This window comes from Carya illinoinensis, chromosome 10, assembly GCF_018687715.1.
Source record: "Carya illinoinensis cultivar Pawnee chromosome 10, C.illinoinensisPawnee_v1, whole genome shotgun sequence".
NCBI lineage: Eukaryota > Viridiplantae > Streptophyta > Magnoliopsida > Fagales > Juglandaceae > Carya > Carya illinoinensis.
The window spans coordinates 7236442-7250065 of record NC_056761.1 but is presented as its reverse complement, the minus strand read 5'-3'; the positions used below and the strand labels follow the sequence as shown (position 1 = coordinate 7250065).

At 33.4% G+C, this 13624-nt stretch overlaps 1 protein-coding gene across 2 annotated transcripts; it reads right to left on the bottom strand.

The window, feature by feature from the left end:
- Positions 1–437: 437 nt before the first annotated feature.
- LOC122279668 (peroxisomal 2,4-dienoyl-CoA reductase [(3E)-enoyl-CoA-producing]-like) lies at positions 438–7295 on the bottom strand. 2 transcript variants are annotated; one of them, XM_043090426.1, is made up of 5 exons: positions 7016–7295; positions 5941–6100; positions 5424–5593; positions 5118–5337; positions 438–803 (listed from the first exon to the last, which is right to left on the bottom strand). In XM_043090426.1, the coding sequence occupies exons 1-5, from the start codon at positions 7205–7207 to the stop codon at positions 649–651; spliced, it is 897 nt and encodes a 298-aa protein (XP_042946360.1). In that variant the 5' UTR covers positions 7208–7295; the 3' UTR covers positions 438–648. The 2 variants fall into 2 exon arrangements, with proteins under 2 accessions (XP_042946360.1, XP_042946361.1); XM_043090427.1 differs by having other exon boundaries at positions 664–803; positions 5100–5337.
- Between the last annotated feature and the right edge of the window lie 6329 nt (positions 7296–13624).

Sequence of the window (13624 nt, the reverse complement as noted above, 5' to 3'; positions counted from 1 at the left end):
AGTTCGATCACTTCCTGCCGCATATATCATGACTATGGTTTTCTCCCTTTTGTCTACTTTTCAGGTTCTAAAATAGTTTTTTATGTTTATTACTTCAGTGATTCTTAACTTCTTTACATGGATTCCACTTTATTGTTGCTGTGATGTTTGCCTGGTGAAGTTCGAAGCTAAATCTGCTAACACAAAGATCTCAATAAACTCAAAAACCCAATCCCGGGTTCTCTTCTTACTGTTCGTGACTTCATTCTCTCTTTATATTGTTTGAGAGATACTCTTGGAGATATGTTGTGATCATTGATCATGGAGAGTAATTTAGGCTATACATCGTGATGGATTTGGAAATTTGTTGTTATTGTTGTTTTACACTCCACAATTATCTATAGACTCCAGTAGTTTTAGATTGGAAAATCGAATTGCATCCATTGACACATATGGCAGAACAAAATAATACTTCATGTGATAAACGAGAGAATTACATACATGTATTGAGCTTTTTTTTTATAGGTACTTTTGAGTTGAGTTTTGATACAACATGGGGGAATTAATTATAGTGAAATCACGGGTTGATACCAAAATTTTGGCACTGTTCATTACTGTTCACATCCCCGTTTTCCAATCATTTTGCTGAAGTGATAATTACATAAGCTGTTACAGCTTGCTCTTAGGAATCCCAACTGGTGCAGTTCTAGACCTCCTTTCCACTGCCCGAGAGAACTGCTTCACTGCTTCTTTGGGCAGTTTGCGAGAATGGCTTAGCCATTCTCCTCCATCAACAACTAGGGTTGTTCCATTGACGTATTTTCCTAAAAGCACAAGAACATATATAATACTCTCAATGAATGGCAACACCAGGGAAAAAACCAAAGAAAATGAAAGAAAAAGGAGAGGAATTTTCGTCCAAGCTTCGTCCAAAATCTCAAGATTTTCCATAGTCTATGGAAGCATCAACTGTTTTCTGGAATGGAGTCTTTACGTAATATTGTTTTTATGCAATTGAATGTGTCCAATTATGTCATTTTTAAAAATATCAAGCACTATCATTTGCATGTGCATAGAGAGACTAATCCGAAATCTAAAAGAAAACACTCAAAACAAAATGTAGTAGTTTTCTAAAGCCGCAGATTTCAAGAAAAAACAGCATGGCATCTATAAGCATTACCAATAAGGTCAAATAACAGTCAGCTTTGAATTCAGAAAATAAACATATAAATTGGAGATAAGGCACGTCCAAAAGCTACAGTTCGTAGTCTTTTTGCAACGTTTCAATGGCACATATATTTAAATTCTTACCTAGGGAAATAACAGGATTCAATTCATGGACATCTGGAACGCTTTGCATCACGTGATTCAATTCTTGACATCCTTACAGTTTGACGTAAGAATGATTTAAATAAAACATTTATAAATACCCGAAAATCTTTTACCCAGCATATATGCAGTTCTAGCTCAAGAAACATGTGTGGTTGCAGATGGGAAAAGCTCAATATCTCAATAAATAACTAGTAGCCTAGCCACATAGAAGTGGAAAATACATTGCAGAAAGAGTAAGAACGACACCGATGTATAAATCATTAATATCACTAATCTGTATATTCTGTTCCTGGTTTCTACTCCGAGCAATTGAGACTTGTAAACAATTCATCCTCATTGGAACTAAACCTTCAAAGTTCAAATTACACTTCACAGAATTCTTGAAGCCTGGGGTTAGGAGTTCAAAAAGGAGGTAACAACCTCTATCTATGGATGAAAGTAGAGTTCCAACTAGCTAGTTTTATCTAGACATTTCATACCTCCATAAGAAGTTACAAAGAGATCCATCACAATCAACATACCTATACCCAAGAGATAACATCGCCACCCAATTCCACAAGTAAATCTTTACACGTTCTAGGTGATAATAGTAGAGAAAATGTTTTTTTTTTTTTATGTGGAAACCTGGGAAACTTGCTAAATCGGCTCAAGGACCAATCTTTACATGTAATATTGGATTTAAAAATATAGAAAATTAATTCAAAGAGTTAATAAATTTATTGGTATTTAATGCATGGAATACACTGGGATCGTCCGTATAACAGTTTGAGAGGACTCTATATTCTGTTCTTCATTCAACATTGTCAATCAAGTTATCAACTCCGTTAAAGACCAGGGTGGGAGAGATGGCAATACCTAAGGCTCTGTGGTGGACTGGATCGTGTGAGTATGTTGTATAGGCATGCGTTGATTCCTACATTGTAGCTATATAAGTGATTGCAAGAAGTCTCGACAGTGACTAGTCTTTTGATGCATAGTGTGGATATGGATATGGTTAGCACTACCCTTGGTCATGACAATAAAGAGTTATATGGGTAAGTGCTAATCCAATATTGGTGTTTATTATGTAGAACTGTAACGTATAAATGATTACAAGGAAGCCCTAATACTGGCTAGTCCTTTTGTTGTATTGGGCAAACATTGCTAAGACTTCACAAATGGCTAGTCCTTTCATAAATGATTACATGAAAGCGGTACGCTTAGATTGAGCAGATTGTGAAGCAGTTATTTAGGGATATGCTATAAATTATAATCAGGCATGTGTTGAATTTTGTGACTTTTGTAATCCCACACCGGTGGGAAATAAGAAAGAAGCAGGTTTTTAAGGTTATAAATAAGAGACTTAGCCTCTTAGTTTAAGTGCACCAGTTGAAAGCTTATCTAGTAACTTTTGACTTTAGTTAAATTCCTCATTAGCCTTTTGTAAAAATGGAAGAGGTGTAAAGTTAAAGTTTTACTAGTGGGGTATCTTTATAGGTGTGGTGAGGAGAAAAATTGTGTGATTGTAACAATTTTTCACATAGTGAATTTTCTTCTCTGGGTCTGGTGGTTTTTTCTCCTGTTTTGGAGTTTCCACGTAAATTTCTTGTGTTGTTATTATTTCTCTATTTTTCTTATTATTCCTGCAAAGGGTAGATCCTAGGGGGGGTGAATTTGGAGGTCCAAACTCCCAACAATTGGTATCAGAGCCACTAGGTTCTTTTTGTGGGGTGGAGCTTTGATGTGGTAGTGTGGATACGTACAGTCTAAGGAGGTTCTGTCTAGGAGATTGGAAATTTTAAGTGTGTCCATTGTGACCCTCCAATCTTTCCTGGGAACTGACTTAGTGAGGTACTAGTCATTTCTACAGTAAATTCATCAAAGCAATGTCAGGAAGTAGGCCTTCAAATCTTGTCAAATTTGAGGTGGAGAAATTTGATGGGAGAATCAATTTTGGCTTGTGGCAAGTACAAGTCAAGGATGTCTTGATTCAATCAGGATTACACACGGCATTGAAGGGCAGACCAACACATGAAGTCAGCACTGGTACTAGTGTGACTGGTGAAAGTAGCAGATATAAAATGAGCGATGAAGATTGGGAGGATCTGGATTTGAGAACAGCAAGTGCAATACGTCTGTGCCTGGCCAAAAATGTTCTTGCAAATGTGCATGGAATATCTACGGCAAAGGAACTCTGGGAAAAACTTGAAGAGTTGTATCAGACGAAAGGCGTCTCAAATCGTGTGTACCTGAAGGAGCAGTTTCATACACTGCGGATGAATAAAGGTACAACTATTTCAGATCATTTAAGTGTTCTCAATGGCATTGTCGCTGAGCTAGAGGCTATTGGAGTTAAAATTGATGATGAGGATCAAGCCTTGAGACTCATCTGGTCTCTTCCACTTTCCTAGGAGCACATGAAACCTATTTTGATACATGGGAAGGAGAAAATAATTTTTTCAGAAGTTACCAGTAAAATCTTTTCTGAAGAGAGAAGACTAAGTAGTGGAAGTAATGCTCCACTTGAGAACTCAGTAATGGTAGCAGCTGGAAATGGGAAGATGAAGAACTCCATGAAGAAGAAAGTAGTCTGCTGGGAGTGTGGACAATCTGGGCACGTCAAGAAAAATTGTCCAAGAGCTGGAGCAGGTTCGGCAAGTGGCTCCAAGTCAGTAAATGGAGATACTGGAAATGATGCTAATATTGTGTCTCTCTCCATGGAAGATTTTGCTCTTTAAAAAGAGACATGTACATCCTCATGGCATGTCGCTAATTCCCAAAGTTGTCATGATAGAGGATGTGTTAATATTAGCGGGTCCACAAGTTTGCACACAGGCATTGGTTTGGCATTGATGCAGGATGTGTGGTGGAAATTCATGTCGATGGCTGATGAACTTCCAGGAGAGCCAAACGTGGAAGTTACACCATAATTTTCAGCAAGGTTGTTTTTCGACATGGGCCGAAGTGAAATGCTTGGAATTGGTTTATTCTAAGTGGATATGCTTTTATGGTGAAGCATGATAGCGGAAGGTATGAAGATCTTCATTGAGGTGAAGTTTGGCTGTGAGACCAGTCAAAGTCACAAGGTGGAGATTGTTGAATTTTGTGACTTTTGTAATCCCACACCGGTGGGAAATAAGAAAGAAGCAGGTTTTTAAGGTTATAAATAAGAGGCTTAGCCTCTTAGTTTAAGTGCACCAGTTGAAAGCTTATCTAGTAACTTTTGACTTTAGTTAAATTCCTCATTAGCCTTTTGTAAAAATGGAAGAGGTGTAAAGTTAAAGTTTTACTAGTGGGGTATCTTTATAGGTGTGGTGAGGAGAAAAATTGTTAACAATTTTTCACATAGTGAATTTTATTCTCTGGGTCTGGTGGTTTTTTCTCCTGTTTTGGAGTTTCCACGTAAATTTCTTGTGTTGTTATTATTTCTCTATTTTTCTTGTTATTCCTGCAAAGGGTAGATCCTAGGGGGGGTGAATTTGGAGGTCCAAATTCCCAACAGCATGTAGTCCAATCTCAATTCTAGTTGAAGCTATACGTGTTAATTGAACTAATATTACAATAGAAAGAACTAGCTCATCAGTAAGACTCTTATGATCCTTAAGATTGTTTTAGACGGTTGCACCAGCTTTTCAGTCTGGAAGTTTTATAAATAGGATATGATTCCAAGACCTTCTATGCGAACATGACTCTACTTTACTTTTAAAAAGAAAAGTATACTTGTACATCAACATATGCATAATCACACATCAAATAGAGAGAGAGAGAGAGAGAGAGAGAGAGAGAGAGAGAGAGAGAGAGAGAGAGACATTAGTTAGATTACCAACCCGCATCAGATGCAAGATAAAGAGCAGCCATGGCAATATCCCATTTCTCTCCCAGTTTCAATAAAGGTACGTACTCATTTTTGCCTATTATTTCCTCAGGTGCAAGTTTACTAACGCCAGGAGTGTCTTTGATGGGTCCTGGTGCAATCCCATTGACTCTGATGTCGTAATCTGTCCCCCATTCTAAAGCCAAACTTCTTGTAATGCTATCAACAGCTGCCTGATAAAAAGAAAAATGACGTTAAGTCATTGGATATAATTCATAAGTAAAATTATTAACAAACTCGCAAACCTGAATGTACAAACCTTAGCAGCAGATACATGGATTTGATACCAAGTAGCTGTATAATGCAATGTTGCACTTATGTTTATGATTGTTCCACCAACAAAATGGTCTTTTCCTGGTCCCCCTTTCTTGAGGTACTTAAGTGCTTCGTGGCACATTGTAAAAGTACCAACAGAATCTATGTCCATTACTGCAGAAAACAATAAAACAAAGAAACGTTCACCATAACTCTAAGAACATTCCATGAGCTGACAATCCTGTGAGGAAATTATAAAATTCTTGTAGAGGGGCTGGCTTCTTTTGATATAAAAAATAAGCTGCAATTATCGATTCAATTTACAATAAGGATCATCAAATGACATGAGTCATGATTGCTGCATGGTTTCTATAATAGTAGGTTACAATAGTTTTCATTGTCTGTTACCAAGTTCACAACCTGGTTTATAATAGTGGCGACTTAAATCAACTTAAGCAACTTAGATTAACTTCTAGGATATTAACAAGGGTCCAACATGTTCATATATAAGAAGGTACAACCTGTTCGGAAGCCATTAGGGGATAGATCTTCTGCCGGTATAAGGAAATTGCCAGCTGCAGCATTCACAAGAATGTCAAGCCTGCCAAAATGCTTGATAGTTGATTCCAGAACTCTAATTGCATCTTCTCTTTTGCGAACATCTCCCTCAAGTCCAATAGCCTGTAAAGAAAATGATAAACTTGTTCCAGTTCTGTAGTCATGAAACCATAAATCACCATCCAACTGAATGGAAGCATACTAGTAACACTAATATATTTTAAGCAGAAATCAGGCGTAAAGATTCTACAGGCTAGAGAACAAAAAGAAAAAGTTTCAAAAAAAAAAGAGAGAGAACAAAAAGAATATTATCTCCAAAGCCCGAGCTATTAAGTTGAGAGGAACAATTATTTTGTGGACATATTATGCTCCATACCAACTCATGTAGGACTCTTCTGGCACTCTTTTACTGTGCAGGCCTAACAGAAACTGAAGAAATCCCATCAAGATAGATGAGCCCAACCAAGTACCAACCTGAGGCTAGTGGCCACGAACATACAAAAACCAGGCAATGATACCATTATGAGCATCCAGTACTAAAGCTGAAAACTGCTATATTGAGAGCCAAAGGGCATGCATGTAACCATTGGTGGGACTTGTCAAACACCACCTATCACGACTAAAATTAAGAATGTATGACGAGCAAGTAATTAACATGCACAAACACTTGAAACCTTTTTTTTTTTTTTTAGTCAAACACCTGAAATGTTCTTTCGTGTGCAAACTCGCCATTGAGATATTAAGTGTGAACCAAACAATATATAGGCGCCTTGCAAATGCAAAACAGAGAAAATCACCAAAGCATGATCATAGGATTCGAACCAGGCCCCAATACCATATTAAAGTTACTCAACAGAGAAATTTAAGCAATCACAAAATGGGTGAACAACACATGTTAAGGACGCATTAACCCGTACTTGCATTTGATCTTTTACGTTTGCAATGAAAGATACAAGACAAACTCAGTTGAATTGAGCAAAATCACATTACAGACTAGTGAGATTAAAGAATATGATGCAGAAGTAAGAGAAAGAATACAGGAATTCCATGAGATTGAAGGGAGGCAACGGCAGATTCAAGGACGTGCCGGCGGCGGCCCATGATGGCAATAGAGGCTCCATGTATGCCCAGCTGATACGATATCTCGTACCCAATGCCTGAACCTCCTCCTGTCAACAGCGCCACCTTCCCCTTCAACACGTCAGCCTTGAAGGGGGACTCCATTGCCATGCGTTCTTGTGGATGTGGGTGCCTGTCGAGAAAAAAGCTCGTTTCTTTGTGTTCTTTGTGACTTTGGAAATGGCAAAAGATGAAATAAAAACATATCTACAAGGCAACATGCGTATTGGGGTTGACTTTGGTAGCCGCCAGTCTAGAATCTTGATCGTATCTTGAGAGCTTAGGGGACCACTCCAGTCTCCAAGGATCACATGATCGAACACGTGGAAGTGGAAACTGACTGAAGCAATTGTTTAGATCCCTGCCAATATCTGCTGTTTATGTTTTTATTATACTATTAAGAGTTACCTTACATATAGAGGGCGTAAATACCGCGTTTCAAAGAGATTATATTGTAATTGCATAATTATAACAGTAAATATCATTTTTCTGTTATTAATTATCATTTAGAACAGCAGGTAGAAAAAGACAATAGAAACGGCTTTACAAAATGGATTCTTATGCAATTTGTTCTCCATAGTCGAAACCACCGGTCCACCACACCTCGGAGATAATGATTTGCGAAATAGGGTGCCGAAAAGGAGTAATTATTTTATACGAATGACCATTCTTTATTTGGTTGTCTCTTTTGATTGAGAAATAGTCATTCTTTTCCGGCACATGGGCCACCTCCGGAAGAGCTTTTCAAAGATGGTCCGGCCACCCATTTTTATGGGAAATGAAAATAAGAATTCTCATTCCTTCTGGTATTTAATTATTTTCATTTAAAGGTATATCTGGGAATATAACTGTGGTTAGATTACTTTATTACTATTTGAATATAAACTTAGATTGCAAATATAAACTTCTTGTTTAGAATTTGCTACTTTATCGGTCTTTTATACTGTTCTGTGCTTACTATGATAATTATTCCATTCCATGTAAATTCTTTAAATAATTTGTTACTTTGAACATCCCACTTTCTATTCTTTCTCCATTATGTTAAAATAATCTTTTTTTATTATTATTTTTACTATTTTATTTATACATCTTTAACTACTCAATATAAAACATATATAAAAGTAATTTAAGAGATGAACAGTAATTTTCCAAATATAAAGAATTACTATTTATATCTTAAACTTTGTCAAAAAGTTAAATTTATTTTTTAAAATTTAGAGATTATGAGAGTTTAGAGAAACGGACGAAAATGTTACATTCGCCATCGCTATAAGACAAATGAAGTTACGTACTAAACTCCCCCTTTGGGATCGACAGAGAGAGATACCAAACAGAATGGCGATTTTATCTTCCAACTACACTGGACTAAATCAAAGCCCATATTCTATCTACGGCCCAATAAAGGTTGGCTTATGGGCCTGCAACCCAGGTGACTAAAATCTCTCTAAATTTATCTTTCTCAACTGCAGTACGCCACTGTTTTTCAATTTCTTTTCTTTCTTTTTTTTTTGGCCTTTTAGGAAAATATCAGATATATTTAAGAAAAATTTATTTCTCTACATGTCAATTATCAATACGTTAAAAATTATAAAATTTGAAATTTAAAAACTAACAAAATAAATCTTATAAATAAAAATATAAGTAAATGTAACACTATTCTTTTATTAATCTTAATTTGACAATGATTGATTTCATAAGTCTTTTTCAGCCAATCAACAATACCGGCCTCGTTTATCAGGGAATAAATGAGGCCAAATGTTCGAACTCAAATTTTCCTTTAGACATTGATCATGATGTTGATGCTAACGAAGAAATGGAGGTACGTAGGACCCACCAAAGGCCGAAGCAAGAAGTCCAGACTCATTGCACTGCAAACTAAAAAAAGCATATATGGACCATCCATTATTCAATAATAGTCTCGTGAAAATTACACAACCAGATAGCTCCACGTAGCATCTATGGTTTATAACTTGTACCACACTTCAAGGAAACTTAACAATCTAAAATGCGATAAATCCTACAAATTCTTTTTTTCTACCCCTTGAATACGACTATGAAGAATGATTACCCGTGTCTTTGGATTTTGTTTTCCTACTTTGAAAACTAACCTATGCGATGAGCTCATTGAGCTATTTTGACATTGAGTTGAGATAAAATTAATTAAAATAAAAATTAAAAATTATATAAAATATTATTATTATTTAAAATTTTTAAAAAGTCAAATTATTTATTATATTTTATGTAAAAATTTAAAAAAATTATAATAATAAGATAAAATATTTTTATTATTTAAACCAGACTTAATAGATCATTTAAATATTTAAAATAATTTATAATTTTATGAATAATAATAAAGATAAATATAGATCATTTTAAAATCTCGAGACAAAGAGGAACTTCGTCATCCGGAGACTTTCCTCTGAAGTGTATTATATATATATATATATATATATATATATATATATATATATATATATATATATATATATATATATATATTTTAGTGGAAACTGAGTCACATTAAAAGTGACCATCAGCAGCCACCCACGTGTTTTGTAGGAAGCATATAAACAGAATATGCTTACGGCATAATATTCGAGTCTTCAATATTAGAATAACAGCTGTACGTTGGTCAGCATTAATCCATTGACAAAGTTTGGTCCAATTCCAAACCACAGCTTATATGGACGATAGAAAATGGTGTTTTGCTATCGATCTAAATCATATTTAAAAGATAAATTAATCCTCATTTAATTAATTATTCCCATGCGACCTTCTTAAATACCATTTCATTTTAAAACTTAGCATTAATTAATAACTTCATATAATTGTTGACAATTGTTATTTTAATAATTTTCAAGTAGTTTTTAAGCATTTGGTTTTGAGATTTTAAATGTAACTATCGAGTTCTCTTTTGCATAAGGGTGGTGTTAGTCCTACGGTTGGAAGCTCCCGCTAATATAATTTTAAGTATTTTTTATATGTATTTTTAAATATTTTTAAATATTTTTTTTTAAATTTATAATATGATTAAAAAATCCTTTCTTAATAAAAAAATAAAAAAAAATTACCAATAAGAGCTCCTAGCGGGGGCTCCATTAGTAAGCCTAACATTATTCTTCTGCATACTTTAAATGAGAGTTATCAATAAAATTTGAATACCGTTATTTTTTTTAAAAAAAATTACAAAAAAAAAAACTTCTTACAATTGCAGACGCGAGTGATCAAATATATCTTAATTTTTATGACATTTTTATATTATATATAATATTTAATTAAACTTCTTATATACGTGTTAGACGAATGTAATAAATAAATAAATGCTATGATGTTTTGGTATAACTACCACAAAGTTGGTGGGAATGTGACAAAATGGTTCGCTTCAATTTATCAATTAATAAAAAAATGATTAATTATATGAGATTACGAGGAGGAAGAAAGAAACAATAAAAGGAAAGTGCATGTACAAGACAAGTCCCTTTACGTATCTTCGCAACATTTTTCACCACACATAATATATAAAATGAGAGTATTTGTATATAGCCAGCTCAGCTTTCTGAGTCAGATAGCTACCAATTTTGTTTAGCTTTTTGGAACGTAGTTCTTGGCTTACGTACATGTTTTTCCTACAGACTTCGTTGGATATTATATTCAGAAATGCTATAGGCAAGGAAGTTGGCACAGAAATTACGCATACCTCCCATTGTCTATTTTTTACGTTTCATTTCGTGTGCAATTCTTGAAACATCTGTATCAATTATTTTTCTATTATATTTCATTTATGAGGCTGCATGAATCATGAGATATGTACATACACACGTGACTAGCATGTGATCCATATTTTTTACACCTTTAATTTGTTGTTCTTTTTCTTTGATTTTTGGTGGTTTCAACCCACCAAGTGCCATTTTAAAGTTTTTTATTTTATTTTAATAAGCAAATATTTTATAAATAAATTAAGTGGTTATAAGATATTAGATTCAATGAGGTAAGTAGGAGCCTTTAATAATCATCCCAAACTAAACAAAAGAAACACAAAAAATAATAATAAAGAGAGATCTAAAGCAAAAAATTTAACTATCACCCAATTCGATCTCACAAATTGAGAGGAAGTCGCTTAAAATGGTTTTAACATAGTTGATAAATAGACTATAACACTAAGACTATAAATTATAATAGATTGTTGTATGCTACATTTTGTTAATCTAAATTGGTTGAACGAGAGTTTCATGATCACTTTATCTTGATCCTTAGCTAGAAAAAATAAAAATATAAGAAAGTAAAAATTAAAAAATGGGTCAATTTGTCGGTAAACAACTATCATTGATTGTGGAGGCACATATAATTCACGTCTCACTCTTAAATAAATGTAAAGGTTGGATATGAGAGATCTGAACTTACTATTGCCAATGGTGCCGTGTGTGATGGCGTCAAGCTTTCCGTGGCGCAATGGCAGCGCAAGAGTTTAGTGCAGATGGTACAACAAAATATTAGGGTAAAATATACACTGTCGTACTACAACGTACGTCAGTATGAAGAGCCCAAATTTCTTAATACTATATATAATTAACAGAGAACAAATTAATTATTAGTTTTTTTATAATTATTAGTTGTTTATAATTATCAGTTAAAAAAATCATTGAAAAGTCTGGATTCTTAGTACAATACTTTAGAGAAAACTAGAACTAGTATTTTAAAAATATCTTCCAGAAGATCTTCTTTTTTACCAGGATTTTAAAATGAGGATCTTCCTAAATAAATGGTTTGGTTGTAAAAGATTAACGTACGTAATGCACCAATGCAATTCCTTCTCATGCGAGAATTAAGGATCAACACATGCGTGCGAGAGAGAGGCTCGATCGATCGGACTTAATGCATGTTCGTCGCATTACTTCTAATTAATTCCCTATATTATTGCTAGCATGTGCTGGCTTACATTAATCATGCATGCGTGAGAACCACGCTCGATCAACACGTACGTACAACCTGCACATGGTAGATCTAGACCACCTGGTACTTCTCGATCTGGATCAGCTTTTTCTTAGTTCTGATCTCCATTTTGGTTGACTGCACTAGGTACAGCAAAAGTGGTTTTTTTAAATAAAAATTTTTGCCTCAAAATATTTCTTATACCTTGTTTGATTAATCAAAATTAAAAATTTTATTCCATCTCATTTTAATTTATTATTATTTTTTTTTTAAATTTTCATATAAAATATAATAAATAATTTAATTTTTTTAAATCTCAATACAAAATTAATATTCAAAAATTATATTATAACAATATTTTATTCATTACTATTTAAAACATCTCATCTCATCTCATCTGTGTAATCAAACGGGACCCTAGTGTATAAAATAATCATTTCAAGCTCGTTTCAATAATAGTGTCTAAAAATTATATTTAGAGACAAAAATATTAATGTCATCTTAAAAAATATTTTTTAAGATGAAATTGAGTAAAATTGTTCGATTGTGTTCAAACAGAACATTTTATTAGGATGATTGAATTTCATCCCAGAATCACATTCAAATGGTCCAAATATTACAATCAATTTTCAATATTTATGTTCAAACACATCCTTCTTGAGTACTCGATTGATACCAGTCCATTCGATTAAATTGGAATGGAAAAACATTCAAATACAAAATTTGATGATCGAATAGTAAAATATGTTTGAACGTATTGAGTAAAACGCTTGATTCAATTTGATACGATTGAATGATTTTTTATGAAATGATGTTTGAACATTGATTTCAAGTTTGATGTTATTGTTCGATCGAGCAGTTCTCAGTGTTCTTTGAACGTTTAATAACGATTACATTCGAGTTTTCTGTATTTTGAATGGTTTTTCTGATTTTGTTTTAACGGTTTTTGGTCGTTCAAACGGTAACTATTTTATTTTATCCAATAATAAAAAACTAATAAATAGACATATATAATATTTTAAAAAATACATTACAATTTATTTAGTACACATAAAAGTAGTTTCATAAGTGCGAATTAAATAAATAAAATAGTAGTACTAGTGTTCTTCAAACATAAATAGATAACAAAATATGTATGTATAATGTAAATCAATTGCTTAGAGACCTGAACTGTTGCATAAGCATCTACATTTAGAATTGCATCTCTAAATACAGATGCTTATATTTATCGTTTGAACAGAATATTTACTGTTCAAACATTTCTCCATTCCCGCTATATATTTCTAGAATAAATCTCCGTGTAAACTTTTTATTTCATGTTTGAACATTGATTAATTTATTCATTCGAAAGATATAATAATCTGTTTGAACGATAAGTCAATATATCGCTAAATTTAGTAACTGAACCCGCCAATTTTCCATTCAATCATATATAATATCTGTTTGAACATTGATTAATTTTAACATTCGAACGTTATTATATGTTATTTAAATGGTAAGTTAATGTCCCACTAAATTTTGTCACTTATTGAGCCAGATTTTCATTCAACCATATGTAATATTCGTTTGAATGCTTATTTTATTTTGTTCAAACGCTTT